At 46.7% G+C, this 22,993-nt stretch overlaps 1 protein-coding gene across 2 annotated transcripts in view; it reads right to left on the bottom strand.

Moving 5' to 3' along the window:
- SMARCAD1 (SNF2 related chromatin remodeling ATPase with DExD box 1) overlaps window positions 1-22,993 on the bottom strand; it is a 690,140-nt gene that overhangs the window by 332,639 nt on the left and 334,508 nt on the right. For both annotated transcript variants that reach the window (XM_069238045.1, XM_069238053.1), the window contains one exon: window positions 3,236-3,335. In XM_069238045.1, coding sequence (XP_069094146.1) covers window positions 3,236-3,335 — 100 coding nt within the window. The remainder of the gene's footprint in view (window positions 1-3,235; window positions 3,336-22,993) is intronic.

The following is a 22,993-nucleotide window of genomic DNA, read 5'->3' as shown; positions in this document are numbered from 1 at the left end:
AACATATCAGGCTCCAAAGAACAGGGTCACTGGGGCTGATTATCAGCTAAGAGAGGGAACAAACGTCCCATCCTGAAAATATTTTTGTTTGGCCATAGGGGATGCAGTAATGAGAAAAATGTTGCTGGCAGCCATGGCAGGACTCTGCAGCTTAGTCCGATACCTGAAGTTATTAAAAAAGATATATATATATATATATATATATATATATATATATAGATATATATAGAATGGGGCAGGATAAGGATACCCTGACCCACTAGGAAGCCCCCCCCCCCCACACCAAACAAATAAAAACACAGAAAATGCATCAACCTCATGAGACTGCTGCAAAAACAAATATACAAACAAAATGGCAGCCCGGACACATTTAAATATGTTATACCCGGCAAAAGTGCCACTCATCTCTCCATAGCCCCTCTGTAGCCCGTCGCAAATATTTAATTTGTTTTAAAGTGCTGGTAAAGGCTGCCTTTACTAACCCACCCAACTAGCCACATAAAACACAGATCTGTTATTTGCAGCAGGCATATTAACCCCCTCCGCTACTTTAGTGTGAGTCTAACCTGCCAAGCTCTCTCTCTAGCAAGAGTATTAATCACAAGAGTTACCTTGACATTTTAATTGCTTCCTGAAGGTTGGACGCACATGGAACTTTTCAGCAGGAGCTTTTAAAATGCAAGTTTAAGTTAGTGCTTAACACAGCACCCTACTGAGGTCAGAATCCCCCATCCAGGTCAGCACCTGCTGCGGCTGCACCGGTCGCACCGCCCTTATGGTAGGTGTCCTGGGTGGGCATTCACTGTTCACAGTGTGGGCTCCAAGGGATGGGGTCCCCGGGGCCAAAAGCAGCCCAGTGAGAGAGGCCGCATGACCCTCCCCCCAGAAAAAATGCACTGTGCCCAAGGGGATGGGATCCCCAGGATCGAAATTGGCCCGGGAGGGTGCTGCGTGGCCCCTCCCCCTGATATATGCATGGTGCCCCGGGGGATGGGATCCCCAGGATCAAAATCGGCCCCAGGAGGGGTGTTGTGTGCCCCCATCCCTCTGAAAAATGAACCAGGCCACAGTGGATGGGGTCCCAATGGCTGAAATTAATCCGGGAAAAGGGGGTGGTTGTGTGTCCCATTACACCTACACAAAACCGGGCCCAGGGGGTGAGGTCCCAGGGGCCAAAATCAGCCCACTGGGGGAGGGAAGGGGCACATTACCTTCCCCCTGTGTCTAGATGTCTTTAACGCATGCTTATTGGATGCTATTTTGAATTGCTTGGATTTGTTTTTTATGATCACATGTCTGAATTATTTGTCATATTTCATTAAAGGACTGTCAACATCAGGGCAGTGCGCGCTCTACGGGCGACTGGAACGCAAAAACTCAAGATAACGTAATTCATGCATTTTGCTGATGTGCTGTTGTTTAACCTTTTGCATTACAGAGTTCAATCCTGAAGACTTCTACTCAAGGTGCTTATAAATACTGTTAATTTGCAATGTATTGCTGTAGGCTTTCAGAGTGTGTCAGGGTGTGGTCCCTTTCCAGGGCCTTCTAGAAGCTTCCTCTGCAGCATGACTGGGTGTGGTTTGTGGGCTGGGCCAAGACTCTATATAAGGGAGCCAGCCCAGCTCCACGTGCTCACTATTCAGAGGTCCCGGTGCAGATCAGCAGCAACTTCCTGAGCTCCTGTTTCCGGAGGCCTACTTTGATTTTCCAGGCCTTGCCTTCCACTGTGTTGGTGATCCTTGAGCAGGGTGGTAAGACGGAGGTCGGGCTGGGCCCCCGATCCCGTTCTCGAAGGCTTTCGAGTTCTTGGGCCTATTTTGCATGATAAAAGATTTTACCTTGTGCGTGTGAATGTACGCTTGGCGTTTTCTGGCATTTGCATGCTGATATTCAAATCGGCAAGAAGCGCAATTCATTTCTTGTGCTTAACTCATGATATTCATTGTGCGCTACCACTTCGTGGCATTCACATGGTGGCATTCGAATCGGCAAGACGCACGATTCATTTCTTGTGTTGAACTCGTGATATTCGTTGTATGCTACCATTTCTTGGCATTCACATGGTGGCATTCGAATCGTCAAGATGCGCGATTCATTTCTTGTGCTCAACTCATGATATTTATTGTGCGCTACCATTTCATGGTGGCTTTCGAATCGGCAAGACGTGCAATTAATTTCTTGTGCTTAACTCTTGATATTCATTGTGCGCGACCATTTCATGGCATTTACATTGTGGCATTCGAATCGGCAAAACGTGCGATTCATTTCCTTGTGCTCAACTCATGATATTTATTGTGCGCTACCATTTCATGGTGGCTTTCGAATCGGCAAGACGTGCAATTAATTTCTTCTGCTTAACTCTTGATGCTCATTGCGCACAACCATTTCTTGACACTTACAGGGTGACGTTCGAATCGGCAAGACACGCAATTCATTTCCCGCAATTAAACTTGATGTTTCAGATCGTTTGCAGTGTGCGCGACCATTTCAGGACATTTGCATATTCTTGTTGAAATCAGCTATGTGCGCAATTCATGTTTCTTCATTTACAAATTAAGTGTTAGAATTCTAGATGTTACATTATATGTGCATAATAAGTCCTTTGATACAACTCCTATGGTGTTCCAGAAAAAGTTCAGATTATTTCTTTGTCCTCATGCAAAAAGACTATGTTTGATTTTGAAAACATAATTCTAGAGGGATCTTATTTGCTAGTCAATGTGTAACATTTTCATTAAGAAATTCATTGAGAAGTTGTATTAATCATTCTTAATTCCTTCCAAGGTAACCAGACGTCTTGAGGCCTAGTTATTTAGACCATGCTTAAGTTATCCATGCTTACAGTATGACAATGCTTAGAAATCATAGTCTAGTAAAGAATACTATGATATAATCTTAATATTGTGTGCTTTAACCTTTTGCTTCCTACAGGTCTCCTTCCCAGCTGTTCCCTACCTAATCCCCTTTTCCCCACTTGGACTCTCTTAGACTCTGTGACATTCTAATCAGAGTATTGGAGCTGTCTTGTGGTGGACATGTTGGGAACGTGCGCAGTCTCAGAGGATCTGGTGACCCTGACAAGGAGACTTTTCACTGACCTCAACCATAAACACCATCAAATAGTTTTAATCCAAATACATTGCATCAATTCAACTAAAAAGAAAATAGACAAGCAGATTCATACATTTTGAAATAACGAAAACAAGGTAGGCTAAAAGAAAAGGCATATTACCTAGAGTGGAGGCTGGAACAATGACCATATGAGGACCTTTGTCTCCTTCTACGTATAGGTAAGCAAGAAATGATATGGCTTGAACAGTTTTCCCCAGTCCCTAATAAGACACAAATAGGTTTACTGTAAACAGAGACTGTTTGATAGAGAAAAATCAGTTTTAGCTTTTTTAGAATTAGGGTGATGGCACTTGAACCACTTGTGACAAAATATTGCAGATAATATTCAACATGAAAGTAACAAAGTGGTATGGTCTGTAAATACCTTTGTGTAGGGCTAAGGGTGTGGGCAGTGCATGGCTCATATTTTACAAGCCATTTGGTCTTTTTTGTTTTTGAATTTGTGACCAAGAGATGCTAGGAGACACGGCTAAGTACACAAACCCCAATGAAATATTTGAGATAGACATGCATCGAAGTTGGGCAGGCTGAAATTAATATAGTTTCAACTGACAGGTCTCATGATACGCTAACTAATAATATGTTATCAACTGTAAACAAGGAAAATGGATGGTCAAGCTAAAATAAAAAATAGTGAAGACTTTGTAAATGGAAACAACACTTAACACGTGTGAAAACAAAAGACTAAATATTTGGTATTTGATATCTTAGAGAATTTAAAAAATATTTCAAATTAATGTGTTAGTTTTTCATGCATGTTTCATCTTCTGAAATACAAAGGTGGACTTATTTTGACATCAGGAAATAAAATTAAGGACATCTGTTGCTGGCTTATTCCAAGTTAGTTGCACACCATGCTCTTGGTCCTGGGATTTTATTTAATTAATCTGTGAATTCTAGAAGTTGTAGTCTTCATTTGCTTTAATTAACCAGAACATCAGCTAGTAAAGCTTGTTAAAGCAAAGAGCACAAACATGTGCATTTAAGTTTTGCTTACACAGGCAAATGTCTTTTTTTTTTCTTCACTAAGTGCAAAACCACTTTTCTGACTTTACAAAATTGAGTTTTCCCTCATAGAAGGATTTAATCCTACAGAGGTTAGCCTGTGAGTAAAAGTACAAATATGGGCTCCCAGAAACAAAGGTTTGAGGGAATTCAGGAAGTAATTTCAGTAATTCAGGAAGTCACGGCAGGCTGTCAATGCTGCAGCACAAAGAGGACTCCGGTTCACCAGTGCTTCAAGCTGGAGGTTGCTGCAGCTGGCAAGAGCTTGGCCTGTTCATGGTCGCGCCAAAAATCCCAAAACTTCAGAATTTCTTCTTTTCTTGGAGGGGGAGTTTTACTGATGCCACACCAAAAGTCCAAGACCTGAGGGGAACTTTTTGGGGATCAGGAACACACTCCACCAGAGGTCAGTAGGACTCAGGCTGACCCAGCTGCATGTCCAGGCAGCACATCAGTTGGGTAGATGCACAGAGGCTTCTGGAGCTTGCTCCGGAAGCTCAAAACAGATGGTCAGCCAGTTCACCCTGGAGTGACTTCATCCTTGGATGCAAGCAGGGAAGGCCTCAAGCAGTAGTGCAGATGGGCATCCTTATTCTGTAGAATCCACCAGTCCAGGAGTTTACTTAAGAGTTGGGTCTGAGTATTCAATATTTATACTTGGTGCCAGCTATAAAGTAGAAGAAGTTTCTAGAGGGTTCTATCCACAGAGATGTTTGGAATTTCCTTTCTACCTGTTATGGGCCAAACTTATCTGGGAGAACAAAAGACAAGCGTGAAAACATTTGTGAGTGTGCCGAGACAAAGCCTTTGTGATGTTCAAGTTTGGTAGTTGACAGCTTGGCTCCTTCCCCAACAAGTCAGAGATGGCCGATCCTGCTAACACCAATTACTTTTTCTCACTGCCTGGGGTCAATCCACTAAGACCAACTGCCAGCTACCCCTAGTCATGTGACCTAGGATACAGGCTACAGGTACCAAATGGTTGAGACGGGAAAAAGCCAACTTTCTAAACGTAGCAACATAAGATGATGGAGAGAGTGCTGAAACTTTTCAAATACTCACCCCAAGTCACAGATCTGGGTTGAATCCATTGTTCTTGTGCTCATCGTGCCACCCCAGTTTGGACCTAGCCATGTGTAAATCAGCCTTGACCCTGCTCCATATGGGAGAAGTCAAACCCGAACTGCCAAGCCAGGTCCTCCCTGGACCAAAAACAAGCTTACTGGGACCGGTTTCAGCGTATCACCCCTCATCAGCCGGGCTAGATTGAATCCAGTGACACAATAAGCAAGGGAACCACGTCTAGGCACACTCTGGCCACTTAGGGTGAACATAGCAACACAAGAAGATGATGGACGGAGTGCTGAAACTTTTCAACACTCACCCCTAGTCACAGATCTGGATTGAATCCATTGTTCTTTTGCTCACCATGCCTCCCCAGTTAGAAAACAGCCATATGCAAATCAGTCTTGACTTTTTTAACGTGGCATTTTCAGAACTGTGACTTAAAATCTAACTTTACCATCACAGAGGGTTTTAAATTACAATTGTTTAGAGACCAAGCTCGACATTCCGACCTACTCCCAATTGAAATTTAACACTTATTTTTTTTTTTTTTTTTTTTTATTGATTACAGAATACAGAACAGACAACAGCACAAACAACCCCCCGCATGTAGCAACAAACTGTACATGGTACAACCCTCCTCAGCCTCAAGGTTTATCCTGCTCGAGAAGACTCCCAGCAATCCCCGCAATGTACATCAGGTCCTGGAGCCTCATCACCAGCTCAGCTCACCAGTCTTCCGGTCAATACAGTCCACGTATCAAGTCCAGGAGGGGTATCATACCAAATATCGAAGCCAATACAACAACAAGAAAGGGGTAAAACAAACTAGAAGATAGACAAGAAAGGCAGGCAAAGCGCGCAAGCCAGAGTGCACCAGCCGACCTCATCTATGCTCAGACCGTAACACAGTCAGAGGGAGCAAGGAAGAGCATCAGAGCACGAGACATCACACAATTCCGCCTGCTCATTCCTGGACGCCAGGTACTCGCGCAATGGAGCCCAGATATCCTTCGGCCGGGAGCCTTCAGGCATAAGCTCCCAAAAAATCATCAGCTGATCTTGACAAAAGGCAGCATCATGCAGCCATCCAGTCCCACGTGGCACCCGCCCCCTGCCCCAACACATGGCGACTCTGCGCTTAGCTAGCAGCAAATGTAGGCCAACCAACTTTCTATGAGGTCCGTTAATCTCATTCACACACCCAAGCAGCGCAACCCTGGGGGAGATGGGTATCTCTGATCCAGTTACCTCAGCAATTGTGTGCAAAACCTCCACCCAGAAAGCATGGACCTCCGCGCATTCCCATGCCAGGTGTAGGAATCCCGCGTCCAGAGCACGACAACGCTCGCAGCACGCATCCACACTCAGACCCATGGAGTGAAGCCCGCTAGGTGTATGATATAAGCGTTGCAGAAACATAAAATGCAGCAGCCTCAGCCTATAATTCGGGGACAGTACTCTCATATGGGCGCAGCAGGTCTGCCACGTTGCCTCCGTGATAGGTTCGCCCACGTCCCTCTCCCATCGGACCCTAGAAGACTCCCCAGTACCACCCCTCTGCTCCTGGATTCAATTATACAATATGGTAACTAGTTTCCTCGGTGACCGCACGCAACACAGCACCTCCAAAGCACGGCATTCCGAGGGTGCCTCCGGTAAGCCCGGGAACCGAGCCCGCAGCATAGCACCAACCCTGAGAGCATACATCCGCTGCAACGCAGTTACGCCACTGTCATCGAGTACCTCTGAAAGGGTAATCAGGCGACCGTCCAAAAATCAATCTCCCAGCTCCGTTAAGCCTGCATCCCGAAGAAATCCGCACACGCCACCGTCCTGGAACATCTGGGCATTGGCAACCGCCATAACGGGCAGCGAAGGAGCAAACGGTGTATCAGCACCTGAACGATGCATCAGCATCCCCCACGCTGTCGCCGTACATGCCACTGTGTCGACTCCCTTAGGTCGAGACCCAGTCCTGCCCCCGAGCACTCGCACCAACCCATCCGGCCACACTGCATCGCTTTCCGGTGCCAGATGTGGTAAAGATTGAATCGAACGTAACCAGTAGTATGCAAAGTGCGCTTGTACACAGTAATAGTATAACTCCAAATCTGGAGCGGCAAGCCCACCCAACTCGAACGGCAGCGTCAGCCTCTCCCAAGAAATGCGAGGCTGGCTTCCAGCCCATACCAAGCGAATCAGTGCAGAGCGCAGGCGCAGCAGGAAAACCCTCATGAGCGGAAACGGGAGGTTGACGAAGAGGTACAGGAATTTAGGAAGAACCACCATCTTCACAATAGCAATACGCCCTATCAACGAGAGCAGTAAGGCCCGCCAAGCCTCGATCTTCTCCTCCAGCCATGACATTGCAGCACCGTAATTAGCCAACCAAAGGGTGTCAACATAGCAGCTCAACTGGTCCCCCAGATAACGCACCGGACCCTCCGCCCAGGCTATGGGATACCGCAAGTTGAACTTCGCAACACTCGGAGTCAAAGGCAGGACCACCGACTTCGACCAATTGATCGTGATGCCGGAGAAGGTGCCAAAATGCACGATCTCGTCCAGCAAGATGTCTAGATTCCGATCAGGATTCCGCACATATAACGCAATATCATCAGCATACATAGACACCAAGACGGGCCTCTGTCGGAACTGCAAACCTCTATCGTTGTGTTTCTGTCACAGCCCCGCCACCAGAGGCTCCATCGCCGCCGCAAAGAGTAGCAGGGACAATGGGCAACCCTGACGCGTACCACGAGCAACAGGAAATAGGGCCGACATGCACCCGTTTAATCGCAGCCAAGCAGTGGGCAGAGTGTACAATAATCTAATCAATTGTACAAAGTGCGCGCTGAGTCCCACCAGGGCCAGAAGCGCGAACATATACTCCCATGCTAGAGAATCAAAAGCCTTGGTGGCATCTAAAACCACCGCCGCTGCCCTGTCATCTGCCTCCATCGAACCTGCAACCGCAAAGAATGTGCACAAGTTGTGACATGTGGACCTCCCAGGTAAAAATCACGACTGGTCCGGGAGCACCAATCTAGGAAGCAGCGGCTGCACATGTGCCACAATCATTTTAGCCAGGATTTTGTTATCAATATTGATCATAGAGAGTGGACGATACGAGTCACAGCGAGCCGGGACTTTCACAGGTTTGAGAATCGTGACTATCAGAGCCTCCTGGAGCAAAGCAGGAACAATCCCAGTCTCCAATGACTCTGCATATACTTCCAAGAGGTGAGGGGCAAGACTATCTGCATATTCCTTATAAAACGTGGGGGTCAAACCAACGGTACCAGGAAATTTATCACCAGGCAGGCTGCGGATCGCGCAGGCACCTCCTCCACAGAAAACAGGACATCCAAATACAGCCTGTGAGCCTCGTCAAACCACACTAACGCAATATCAGCAATATACGCCTGTGCCGTAAATCTAACACTTATTAAATGTAATAAGGTGATCAAATGCTATTCCATGAAAGAGGCAGGCCTGGCAGTAGTAAAAAATTTATCTGAGAAATTTCCTCTACCAGGACATGTAAAACTTAAAAGTACATGTTCAACTTTTCAAATACAATACAGCTTTAGAGCATATCACAGGAGTGACATATGTATACAAATGGAAGATTTACGCTGAAGGGTGCATCTTCGCACTGGAGGATACAGTTCAAGACTAAGGTGCCCTGACTGAACTCCAAGACCCTAACTGACCAGTCAGAAGACGCCAAACACAGAGCCAGTAGGAGTACTTTCCCCTTTATTGGCTTTCTCAAAAGGGTAGAGAAATCTACGCACAAACTGTTCTTGAAGCAATGGGCTAAATGATGGCTTGATACTACCTTAATGTCACCCTGCTTAATTGTTGATTGAGCACACAGGTCGTTGGCCCAGAAGGCCCCACTCGTGTGCCCCACCTCGCCCCATGATGACCAAAAAACTGTAATATTGTGAAAAGTATGTCATCCTCTGTGGAGCACGAGCAAAAGGACAACTCATGCACCAATCCAGAAAAGTTATGATATTCCCAGACTACACATGAAAAGTCCATGCTCAGCAGAAATCTTTACCACCAACAAAAAACAGAGTCCCTGGACCTCCAATATATGCTGTTGTTCCCTGCACGATTGCGCATGATCCAAGGGGGCAAATCACACTTCTCTAAGATCCCGGGAGAGACATCTGGGACTGGCTGATTGAGCAAAGGCCACTTCTGTTAAATGAACAGCCCACTTGGGAGTCGAAGGCAGGATTAAGTGCGAGGTGAGCACAAAGTTCCCAGATGCACTTACAGATCTTAAAGGGGGCGCAGGGACCGCTCCAAAAACCTAGCCATATCAGATTCTGAGAGAGAGGAGGCTGTTGCTCCACACATCGGACACTGGAATGGCAGAGGTGGGCCACACTTCTTGTTGAAATGATATACTAAATCCTTAATTAGGGGCTGCTACACCTCTCGATGTTTCTTTGCACGTTAGCACCAATGTATCCTTACTATAGCACTCTACAGCTGGGAGATGTGGGAGAGGAGCCAGGGGAGGTATTTTATTTTTTTTAACTGCCTAATCTCCAGTTGGGATTTGTATTAGGGTGATGGATGCTTCCACAGTGGGTTAAGTATAGCGAGGGGTGGACTTAGAGGGTTGGGATTGAAAGTTGGTTGTCATATTTTGTCTTTTTGTTTTACAAGGCACATTTTACAGCATACACATCTTGCATTATCTTGCACACCACAGCTCCTTTCCACTCCGAATAAGCTTGCAGGGGCCAGATGAGCGTGCCCCACTTATTGGGAGCATTCCTGAGATGCATACCCCCAGTCCATACCACATATTGCATAAGCCGCTATGGCTAATATTACAGCTACGAGGTGGAATGTGAACAACCTTGTAGAACGCATTAAACGTGGGAAGGTCCTTCAATTAATCCCTCATGCTCCCCAGATAGCAATGATGCAGGAGATCCACTTATGGGTACCAACTGTGCTTTCCTAGCCAGGTATGCCTACAATAAAATTTACCACACTGGATTTACAAGAGGCTCTAGCTTAGTGGCAATCACGCTTCATAAATCCTTGCCACTGGTGGTCTCTAGCATTCATCAGAACATTGGGTGGGTGGGGGTGTACAAACATGTTGGTGGAGGGTTCTATGGAAGGCACCTACTACAATTTACTTAGCATATATGTCCCTCCCCAAATGGCCTCACCCACACAACAGACGCTGAGGGACCTCATTCGGTCCCTCAGGCCGAAGTCAGGACACTCAAAGAAGCTGATTTTAATTCAATACTGAGCCCCTGAGACTTCCTACAGAGTTCAGGGGCAAATTCCAGGGCTGGGAAGGGATAGGTTGCTTGGACCCCGAGCCTAGTACTATGAAATGCTTGGAGGATCTGGAACCTTGAGGAGAGGGAATAGACACATGCCTCTGCAGCCCATGGTTTACTGTCCTATGTTGCAAGGGATATCTTGGACCATGGTCCCATCACAAAGTAAACCAGGGGATAGGAGAAGCGAAACAAATGTGATGACTCAATGCTGAGCAGTCGTTCACCTGGATATTGGTGACCCGGCTGAATGCCTTTTTGAATGTCAACTGGGGGACAGTGGACTCTCCTGAGACATTCTGGAGAGCTTGTAAGACTTCCATGAGAGGGGAGGCACTGTCCTATATTACCTGCAAATCTCATGAGACGCATGTCTGCATATCTGACCTGGAAACATCTATCTTGGCTTAAGAGTCTAAACACCCGATTACTCCTGGGGAACTGATGTGCCACCACTTGATGGTGGAAAGGACAGCTTTACGCAAGCTATATCTGAAAGAGGCCTGCCAGGGTTGGGAAGCCTCAACTAAAAACATGTGCAAATGGGGTGACAAATCTAGCAAACTCCTGCACTGGCAAACTCCTGCACTGGTTTGCCACTGGAGAACTTGAGTTTACAACAGACCCTAAAATTACTGGACCAAACAGGGTACAAGCTGTAAAAGCTCCTGTGATTGCCTCCGTCTTTGCGGACTTCTATGACTTTCTTCATGCTTAGCACACAAGTTAGGAACGAGATGCACACGCCCCACTACACGCTGACATTCCTTAGCTCAGACTGACCCCTCAGAATGGGAAAATCTAGAGCAGCCATTGACCGTTGAGTAGGTTGGTGAGGCCCTCTCGGATCTCAATCCAGGCAGGGCTCCCAGGATTGATGGATACCCAATGGAATATTATCTCAGACTGCGCCACATCATCCTACCTTGCATTCTGGACCAGTACTGGGAGGCAACTAGTCTAGGCCATTTGCCACTGAAAACAGACTTAGCCACCACAGTGATGCTCCCAAAACCAACAAGCCACTTGACCTATGCACCACTTACCTGCCTATTTCCCAGTCTTTTCAAAGACGTTAAACAGTTTGGTAAAGTCCTAGTGAGATGCCTTACACGAGGGCTGGGTCTCCTGGTCCACCAGACCAATGCCGCTTCATTCCCCCCTGCGGCATGAGACAATGTATCCGAAGGGTCCACATGGTCCTGACCCATTTTCGGTCCCCACAATGCACCATAGCACTTAAGCTTCTTGATTTTGAGAAGGCATTTGATTCTTTGGACTGGGCCTTCTTAAAGGAGGTACAATGTAAATTGGGCCTAGGTGTCCATTTATAATCCAATGTTGCTGACGACTTTCTTCTCTTAACGGCCTGATCAGATGTAACTGACCCTCGCCTTATTCAGATCCTAAACACCTTTGGGTCTGCCTCTGGACTGAGGGTAAGCTGGTCAAAAGGGGTGACAAAGGGAACAAAATGTTGCACCCTGTTCTCCCTGTCCCACGACCGAGGTTTCCATACCTTGGGATTTATATTACCTGGGAGTAGGAATTGACTTGGAGTCTTAAAGTTCGGCCACACACTCATGCTACCTAGGCAGATAAGGATAGATGGATGAAACTGCCCCTCAATCTGTTGGGGAGGGTGGCCTTATATAAGATGATGATGATTCTGCATTTGTTGTATGTCCTCCACAACTTCCCTCTCTCCATCTCAAACTCCTGGTTGGCACTTATCACCTCTAAAGCCTGTAAATTCTTCGAGGTCAACAAACCTCCTATAAAATCCTTTGATAAATGTGTTCCGTCCACGTTCGGAGGAGGCCTGTACTTTATTGAGCTGCACACACATCGGTGGTGAATGATTGGATGGATGGTGGATGGGTGGATCTGTCCTCACGATGGAAATCTTCCTAATTGGCTTGGACAATATTATAGGCATACTATATGGAACACCCATCTCCTATGTGCTTCCAGGGAATACCAGGGTAGGCTTTCAGGTCTGGAGGTAAGCGTTGCGATGGTCTGGTGGGATCAGTGTGTGGCCTTGGAAACCCCCCTTTGGAGAAGGCGATGGCTGGACCAAGTAGCTCGCCTCTAGGCTATTTGGGGATGGGACTGGATCGGGGTCCAGACTGGGAGAATTTGAAGGGGGGGGGGACCACACAATCTTTCCTTACGTTCCAAACTAAATTCTCCCTATGTAAATCCCAATTCTACCGCTATCTCCAGCTCAGACATCCACTGGAAAAGTACCAGAATGCACTCATCACGCCCCTAGAATAAAATCCACTGGAGGCAAGAATACTCATAGGCTCAGTGAATAAGGGAGGCATCTCCCAGATATATATAGGTCGCTAGTTAATCACTTCCCATGTACGTTATTGATCCTTTGGGCACAGTGGGAGGAAGGGCTGGGCCCCTTGGAAAAGTCGGAGTAATGGGAAGCATGTGAGACCCATATCGGCCTGTTTGCACCTCATTTAACTTAATTTTCTTCATTGCACATACTTCACAGCCCGAAGTCTGTAAAAAGACAAAAGACTTTCCAAACCCAACTGTACCAGATGTAAACAGGAAGTAGGAATATTATTTTCACATGGTGTAGGGATGCTCAATTATTCACCAATACTGGGTTTGCATTTTTTGAACACTCTCAGAGGTCCTAGGACAGGATATAGAGGTATCTCCCAAGGTTGCCTTTCTTGGTATTCTAGATGAGTTGGGAGGCCCGAGGACCAACAGAATCTTGGAAAGACTGGGAACGCTGCTAGCAGAAAAGGGATGCGGCTAAATATTGGAAGGCGCCTGAAGCCATCCACTCTAGGAGTGAAGGGCAGGTATAGATTGATGTGCTAAAACAGACGAACTAAGTTATATAGCTCACGGATGCCCCAAGAAACACTTCATAATCAGGTAGAAAGGGTGGGCTATATGGTGGCACCTCTGAGGTTGGGGAGAAAGGGTAAACAGGACATTGAGATTGCTGTGAATGGCTCCTGGAAGTCCCCTGTGTAGGACCGCAATGTGAGTGTTTTCTATGTACCACTTATTAAAACGAATAAAAGGTTACATAAAAAAGAAATATTTAGGTCTGGTAAAAGCTTAGTTTAACCGAGTCGAAATGGCAGTTTAAAACTGCACATAGCCACTGAAATGGCAGGCGTGAGACATGTTTAAATGGCTTCTTATGTGGGTGGCACAATCAGTGCTGCAGGCTAGTAGCATTTAATTTTACAGGCCATGGGTACACGTAATACTATTTTATTAGGGACTTTCAAGGAAATCAAATGTGCCAAATGGGTGTAAGCTGATTTCACCACGTTCAGAGAAAAGAGCACAAGCACTTTAACACTGGTTACCAGTGGTAAAGTGCACACAGACCTCAATAAGCCAATAAAAACGGGCTCAGAAAACAGGAGGGTGAAGGCAAAAAGTTTGTGGGTGACCCTGCAACAGAGGGCCAAATCCAACAGGGGATATTAGTTGTGCATGTGTGTGCACTATAGAAAATTCACATGTTGGCATTGTTGATTCTGGTTTTAAATTCTTTGGAAAAACAGAGGATACTCTGCGTTTCTGAGTACAGTTTAGAAAGAAAGAGTGTTAAGGGAGTGACAGCTATTTTTTCCAATCAATCAAAGATACTATTATAGTTGTCATATTCTCATTGAGACTTGAGAATGTGTATTTTGCCACAGGGAGAAATAAAGATAACTTAAAAATGTAAGGCTAGGACACTAAATGAAAGCCCAAGGCCCTTAGACTGTTGGGCTCCTAGGCATAGCATTGTCAGAACATAAAGAAGAAAACAATGAAAGTTAGTTCCCCTTCGACATCGAAGCCTAAGACCAGTGGCAGTGGAGTTATTACTTTAATAAAATCCTTGATATTTGCACACAGAAAGAAATGCAGTGGGTACGGAGTCTGGGAGGAACCTGACAATGCTGCTGTCAATGAAACATATCCAAGAAAGAACTCAGTGGATATCCAGACAACCCCAGAATGAACGCATTAAATCAGCGGTGCCCGGAGGCTGAGTGACCAGAACGAAGCTGAGGTAACACGATCTGTGCATAAATAACACAAGACTGCGTAAGAGGGGAAGTGCCAGGGGGGCTAAGATAAAGGGCAACATATAACCATGCTATATGAGCAGTACCCAGAGGCTGGGTGAAAGCAGAAATGGAGCCACATAAAGTAGCATGGACGGTGCACTGACAGCACCATGGGGGACGAGAATACTACTCTCCCTCGCTTCCATCTGCATAGAGATAGAAGGTTGACATGAATTCCATGTATACTGAAGGGGACAACAACACGTGGAGAACTTACTATATTATTACCAATACCCATACAGTGTGCGACTACAGGGCGATGCTCCCACTTCTACCATGGTTTTGGAAAGTATTACACAAAATTCGGGTAAGACTCTTTACGGAAATATTTCCCACTAATGGTGGTGTGCCTCACCTTGGACTGCAACTGATATGAAGTGAACTTGGGTTGATAGAACATGGAGCACAGGACATGATCATATAATAATCTGACCCTAGGTTATGTGGATTTACCTACTCTTGAGTTTTTATTTTTTTTATTTTTTACTAAAACTGGTATGTATCTTTTTCACAGGAAGTGGCAAGATGTTACAAGGAGGGGCAAGTATGGTCATTCACTGCATGTCCACCTCTAATGAATAGGTAACAAAGAAGGGGAATACTAAAGATAAGTTAAGGGATCTATAACCCTGATGAAGGCCTAATGACCCAGAGGGGTGATAACAGGGTTGAAACATGCTGATTGATGCAGAGAGGGATGGGGCAGTAATTTCCAGAATTCCCCGCTACTAAGTAAGTTTTTCACCCTGCCAATGGGGCCCTAAAATAAAATTAGGGTGAGTACCCCCTTAGGCAGTTGTAATTTATGCAGCAGAGTGGATTCCTTGAATGGAAAGGGTAGTGACCCTAGTCAATATATCTGAGTGTTGGTCTGCACTAGAGTGTTGTAGCACGCCCTATGACGAAGCATGCCACTATTAAATGGGTCAGGGCAATTTTACAATCACTTGGTATTTGTGATTAGTGGGTACTAATGACCCTTCTTAACTTTACCGCTTTCCTTTTTTCACGTGTGTTTTGCTCATTGGTTGGGAGGACAAGGGAAGAGGGACACCTCTCGCCCCTCCCATTTTGTGAAGATAACCGCAGAATAAAACCTGAGCTCCAACACTGGGCAGGAACACAGCAGACATTCACTGTTGAAAGGTATGACAATAGAGAACTTAGTAGGAGACAAGTCGGCTATTTTCTGTAGCAGATGAGCATTTTCTTGGAGCGCTGTCATGTTAGGTTAGCATTAAAATAAAAGGGGAATGGGACATGGGCATGTTAACGTTTCAATGCTCGGCAACCAACTCCACTCCCTCCAATCTTCCAGTGCTAAGCCTTATTTAGGCTATCTGGGGGAGTTCGCACTTAGGCCTCCATAACTTTGTTCACATAAGATTTCCACGCCAAATTTGTGTCTTTTTTTTTTTCTATGCTGGGAATTCTAAGGGTACTCTGGGTTTGTGGATTCCCCTTGAGGGGACTGAGAAATTAGCCACAATTTAGATACATTTTGCTTTGGGGGAAAATTGTGAGTAAGTGCTGCAGAAGACAGTGTCTGTTTTTTTCCCCTGCAAATGGCATCATCGCAAGGTTTGCAATGCTAAAATCACCAGCTTTCAGGAAGAGGCAGTCTTGATTCAGAAAACCAATTTTTTTAACACAATTTTGGCATTTTACTGGGAGATTGCCCATTTTTCCTATTTATTTAACTTTCAACCTCCTTCAAGTTTGTGGTGGAAATGGGTAGTGGGATGGGTGTTCCCCAAAGGAAAGCAATCAGGAGGAAAGCTCTAGCACTGCACTTTGCATTTTCAACATTGGCAAAAACCCTTCGGGGTCACAACCTTCAACCGCTGGCAGCAGTCAAGAAGGCAAGACTGCTACCAATGGTCTCATACGAGGGTGAAATAATGGCAGGCGCGGATGCATGTTTATTAGGTAAAACTAGCATAAAAACTATAAACTGTTTTTCGACTGCCGAGATCAGATTAGGATGGAGTTCCAACTGACCAGAGAAGATCTGGCCAGGTCTGGAGCATTTGTGAAATGTTATAAGTTGAGAAGTGCTCCCAAAGGCACGCTGGTCAGCCTAGTCTGGTCTGAAATTAAACTCCAAAGAGAAAACTATGTCTACAAAAGTTATCTTGATGAATGCAGAAAGAATCTAGGGCTGGGTGAATTATGGCCTTTGGACACAACTGCCCAAACTTTCAAAAGGATGGTAAATAAATTCACAAAGTTGCAAATTTGGATAGAGGACAAAGCAGATGTCGCCCAAGGCTCACATGGGTGGCTGGTGTTAAACTCCTATAGCAGCGATGATGATACACTGATATCCCTGCGCAATAGCACGCTCTCCCTTCCTGGAGTGATGACCCTACTGGACACCTTGAGCGACATATTCGGACTCATGGTTAACTGGGCAAAATCTTGCCTGTTCCCTCTTGCCCAAATTCCAGAACAAGCCAGAGTCAACCTCCCGATCTCATTTATGGTGGTGTCATGACTCTTTCAAACATTTAGGTATACAGATATATTAATCCAAGGACAATCTAAGGGAAGGCAACCTACGGCGAGTTATTCGATCCGTCAAGGATCACTCCACTTTTGGTGTTCATTATCACTATCGCCCCTTGGCCGTGTGGCGACTACTAGGATGCTCGTGCTTCCCTGGTTGCTATTATCATTTTGCTGCTTTGCCACTAGTATTACCCAGAACATTTTTTTGCACCCTTCATGGCCTGATGCTGGAACTGTAATGGGGGGGGCTAGAATCGGGTAGCCTTATCCACAACACATCATCCATTAGAAAAGGGAGGCTTGGGCATGCCTAACTTCGAACTATATTATGCTGCAGCACAATTACAATGGCCACTACGCTGGCTAACAAACTCTCCTCAAACAGAAACCGCATCCTTATGTGCACAATTGGACCCGATTAGGGTCTATACATGGTTGTAAGATCGAACATATCCCCCTTTAAAGGGGACCAATTTGATGGACGCAGCCTGTGCATGTTGGCACAGGTTTGTACACAGAAAATCCCCAGTCCTACCATATTCACAATTAGTTCCTGTGGTCAGCTGCCCGATGCTCGCACCCTGACTGACCACCACGATATGACACCATGGACGTCAGCAATTTTCACAACAGTGGGAGATTGTTTTTTAGTGAAGGAATGCTCATTTCATATAATGACATAATCGACACTCACACGTTGGGCCCTAGATAGTCCCTAACCTAATGCGCAATCCAACAATACGCAACACATGGAGGGCTGGAGAACCGAGCCACCACTGTTGCTTATTCTCAACATGCTATTGGCAGGTATAGGGCCCAGGAAAGCTGTCTCCCTGCTACACACAACCCTAACCAGGGGTACTAATACATACATGAAGGGTGCCCTCACCCGATGGAATACAGTCCTCCCGAGCCCACTCCCTCAGTAATCATGGTTGAGAGCTCTTCGCCGGCTAAAGAGTTTTGCGTAGCCCGCCCAAGGTTGTGTTTCACCGTCTTCAATTACCCGTCCAAATCTTAAGTTAGTGGGCTAACAGAAGTAGGATTTGATCACATGGTGTGGGAATCCCCTCCCCTACTGCGTACCTGGCAGGGAATAACTGAATTACCAACAGACCTAGTGGGCCATGCACTATTCCCCACCCCTGAATCCTGCCTCCTAGTACATCACACTGAGGCTAATGGGGACAAACACCTCCACATGTTTATTGATTTGGCATTTGTACTGTTTAAACAGCGCATAACGGTGCAGTGGAAAGCTCCTAATACACCAGATATTAACATATGGCTCCAGCACTTACTACGGTGGGCCCCAGCAGAGGCTAGTGTGCTCCTGAACATGAGGGAAAAAGCCCTTGCCGGGGGTGACTGTGAGGTGTGTGATGTATTTGTCACTAATAATGAGACTGAGAACAGCTCCCACCCCCCCTTCCATGAGCGGGGCAACTCTTTATTGCTGTGGTCGCTCTCGCACCTGCCATGCCTAGCGCACGGGGTTCACTGGTCACTGCCACACGCTCCAACCCAATGTGTGTGGGTACGGCTACCTTTAGGGCTGACCAGCCTAATGTATTGCCATGAAATGAAATGGTTGGCTGCTCCACTGTTCTTCCACCCCCTACTGAGGCATGCCACACAGCATGGTCACTCCCTGTTGCCAAGCCCATCGCCTCCTCATGCCCCCTTTGCCTTACCCTTCCCTCACTTAGCGCGTGTGCTCAAACATAATTCTTGTATATTTACCAGTGCCACAAATACATACTTAAAGCCAGATACGTGTATGTTCCTACATGTGCTTCAGCCGGTAGGAGGCTGACCTGGTTTGTAGTGGGTACCTTGGGTACTTACACCATGTCCAGTTATCCCTTGTTAGTGAATGTAGTAGTGTTCTAGCAGCTTAGGCTGATAGAGGTAGCTATAGCAGAGCAGCTTAGGCTGAACTAGGAGACATGCAAAGCTCATGCAATACCACTTACAGTTACACAGTACGTATACACAAGTAAAGACAATACTCAGTGTTACCAAAAATAAAGGTATCTATTTGGGTGACACAGTACCAAAAATATCTTAGAGAAAATACTCCTTCTGGAGGTAAGTATTATACACAATATATACACTAGATACCAAAATTAGACAAGTAATTAGTCATAGAACAGTGCAAACAATAGGAAATGCAATAGAATGCAATGGGAGAAAATAGATCTAGGGGCAACAAAAAACATATACTAAAAAAGTGGAATGCAAATCACGGATTCCCCCCTAGACAAGTGTAGTGTGTGGGAGACACTACACCCCGTTTTTGGGATTTTGCAGCAGTCAACCAAGTCTGCAAAGAACAACTGCTGGATTATTGGACCTGAAGACCTGCAAAGGAAGTGGACCAAGTCCAGAAGTCAAAAGAAGTTCCAGGAAGGACAGGAGCCCCTGCCAACCCAGAAGACAGTGCAAAAGAAGAGTCCCAGGTTAGTTGAAGACAGCAGAAATGCACCCTCGGAAGATGCCAGCAGGTTCCTGCATGATGCAAAAGATGTCCCACGGCCTGACGATCGATGCAGACGAGATTTCGTGTTGGAAGGTGCCAACAAGCCTTGGCTATGGCAAAAGTGCGTTTTTCATCAAAACGACACTGTGTGGACTCAGGAGGGGCCTGGGGCCTCAAATCTATGTGAGGAGGAAGAGGGGCTCTCAGCACTTGAAGCACACTAGGAGCACGCTCGTCGCCGTGAGAGGAGTCCCAGGGTACCGGTCGTCGCCATGGAAGGTGCCTGCTTGGGGCAAGGGAGTGACTCTGTCACTCCACGGGAGATTTCTTCAGTCCTTCTGGTGCAGGATGAAGACAGGGAGTCCCCAGAGCATGCACACCGTGGAAACTGTTGCAGTTGCTGACTTGGAGCTGAGGTTGCTGAAGGAAAGTGTCTCTTGTAGACAATTTGTTGCAGTTACAGTGTTTCCTGGAGCAGGCTGCAGTTGATCCGAGGTCAGAGGATGCTGAAGTTGTTGCAGAGGATTCCTGAAGGAAACTTGCAAGCAGAATCTAAAGGGGACCCACAGGAGAGACCCTAAATAGCCCTGAGAAGGGGATTGGCTACCTTATCAGGTATGGACCTATCAGGAGGGGTCTCTGACGTCACCTGCTGGCACTGGCCACTCAAAGCCCTCCAGAGTGCCCCCACACCTTGCAAAGCAAGATGGCTGAAGTCTGGGACACACTGTAGGAGCTCTGGGCACCACCCCTGGGGTGATGATGGACAGAGAAGTGGTCAGTCTCCTTTCCTTTGTCCAGTTTCCTGCCAGAGCAGGGGAGAAGGGGGCCCTGAACCGGTGTAGACTGGTTTATGCAAGGAGGGCACCATCTGTGCCCTTCAAAGCATTTCCAGAGGCTGGGGAAGGCTACCCCTCCCCAGCCTGTAACACCTATTTCCAAAGGGAGAGGGTGTAACACCCTTCTCTCAGAGGAAATGCTTTGTTCTGCTTTCCTCAGACTGGAACCCTGTCTGTGAGGTGGCAGCTGCTGTAGCTGCAGTGCAAGCCTCAGAGAGCTGGTTTGGCAGTACTGGGGGCCATGGTGGAGCCCCCTGGATGCATAGAATTGGCTCCCCAATACCAGATTTGGAATGGGGGGGACAATTCCATGATCTTAGACATGTTACATGGCCATATTCAGAGTTACCATTGTGAAGCTACATATAGATATTGACCTATATGTAGTGCACGCGTCTAATGGCGTCCCCACACTCACAAAGTCCGGGGAAATGTCTCTGAACTATGTGGGGGCACCTTTGCTAGTGCAAGGGTGCCCTCACACTTAGTAACTTTGCACCTAACCTTCAGCAAGTGAAGGTTAGACATATAGGTGACTTATAAGTTACTTAAGTGCAGTGAAAATGGCTGTGAAATAGTGTGTGCACTATTTCACACAGGCTGCAATGGAAGTCCTGTGTAAGGGTTTGTCTGAGCTCCCTATGGGTGGCAAAAGAAATGCTGCAGCCCAAATGGATCTCCTGGAACCCCAATGCCCTTGATACCTAGGTACCACATACTAGGGACTTATAAGGGGGTCCAGTATGCCAACTGAAATTGGTAAATTGAGTCACTGGCCTACAGTGACAAATTTAAAAGAAGAGCGAGTATAAGCAATGAGGTTCTGATTAGCAAAGCTGGCACAGTTAGGCACTACAGAGGCATACAGATTAGGCCATAAACTATGAGCACTGGGGTCCTGGCTAGCAGGATCCCAGTGACAGTACAAAACACACTGACACACACTCACAAACAGGCCAAAAGTAGGGATAGCCATGCTAGAAAGACACTACTTCCCTCCCTCCCCCCAAACGAAAGATAATAAGGCTAACCTTGGCCAGTTGGGACTTTATTGTCTAAGTGGTGATAAGTGGCGAGTAGATCTGCAATAAAGTGGTTACTCCCCTTATCATCCACTATATGGTTACTTCCCTGTGGGGATGTAAACCACTGTTTGGAGATTTGTACCTAACTGTAAGGAAATGCCTCCTTGGCATGGTTGCCCCCTGACTTTTTGCCTTTGCTGATGCTATGTTTACAATTGAAAGTGTGCTGAGGCCTGCTAACCAGGCCCCAGCACCAGTGTTCTTTCCCTAACCTGTACTTTTGTATCCACAATTGGCAGACCCTGGCATCCAGATAAGTCCCTTGTAACTGGTACTTCTAGTACCAAGGGCCCTGATGCCAAGGAAGGTCTCTAAGGGCTGCAGCATGTCTTATGCCACCCTGGGGACCTCTCACTCAGCACAGACACACTGCTTGCCAGCTTGTGTGTGCTAGTGAGGACAAAACGAGTAAGTCGACATGGCACTCCCCTCAGGGTGCCATGCCAGCCTCTCACTGCCTATGCAGTATAGGTAAGACACCCCTCTAGCAGGCCTTACAGCCCTAAGGCAGGGTGCACTATACCATAGGTGAGGGTACCAGTGCATGAGCATGGTACCCCTACAGTGTCTAAACAAAACCTTAGACATTGTAAGTGCAGGGTAGCCATAAGAGTATATGGTCTGGGAGTTTGTCAAACACGAACTCCACAGCACCATAATGGCTACACTGAAAACTGGGAAGTTTGGTATCAAACTTCTCAGCACAATAAATGCACACTGATGCCAGTGTACATTTTATTGTAAAATACACCACAGAGGGCACCTTAGAGGTGCCCCCTGAAACTTAACCGACTGTCTGTGTAGGCTGACTAGTTCCAGCAGCCTGCCACACCAGAGACATGTTGCTGGCCCCATGGGGAGAGTGCCTTTGTCACTCTGAGGCCAGTAACAAAGCCTGCACTGGGTGGAGATGCTAACACCTCCCCCAGGCAGGAGCTGTGACAACTGGCGGTGAGCCTCAAAGGCTCACCCCTTTGTCACAGCCCAGCAGGGCACTCCAGCTTAGTGGAGTTGCCCGCCCCCTCCGGCCACGGCCCCCACTTTTGGCGGCAAGGCTGGAGGGAACAAAGAAAGCAACAAGGAGGAGTCACTGGCCAGTCAGGACAGCCCCTAAGGTGTCCTGAGCTGAAGTGACTAACTTTTAGAAATCCTCCATCTTGCAGATGGAGGATTCCCCCAATAGGGTTAGGATTGTGACCCCCTCCCCTTGGGAGGGGGCACAAAGAGGGTGTACCCACCCTCAGGGCTAGTAGCCATTGGCTACTAACCCCCCAGACCTAAACACGCCCTTAAATTTAGTATTTAAGGGCTACCCTGAACCCTAGAAAATTAGATTCCTGCAACTACAAGAAGAAGGACTGCCTAGCTGAAAACCCCTGCAGAGGAAGACCAGACGACGACAACTGCCTTGGCTCCAGAAACT

This window comes from Pleurodeles waltl, chromosome 1_2, assembly GCF_031143425.1.
Source record: "Pleurodeles waltl isolate 20211129_DDA chromosome 1_2, aPleWal1.hap1.20221129, whole genome shotgun sequence".
Classification (NCBI taxonomy): domain Eukaryota; kingdom Metazoa; phylum Chordata; class Amphibia; order Caudata; family Salamandridae; genus Pleurodeles; species Pleurodeles waltl.
Note: the sequence above shows the minus strand (reverse complement) of the source record. Positions and strands in the feature narration are given on the sequence as shown.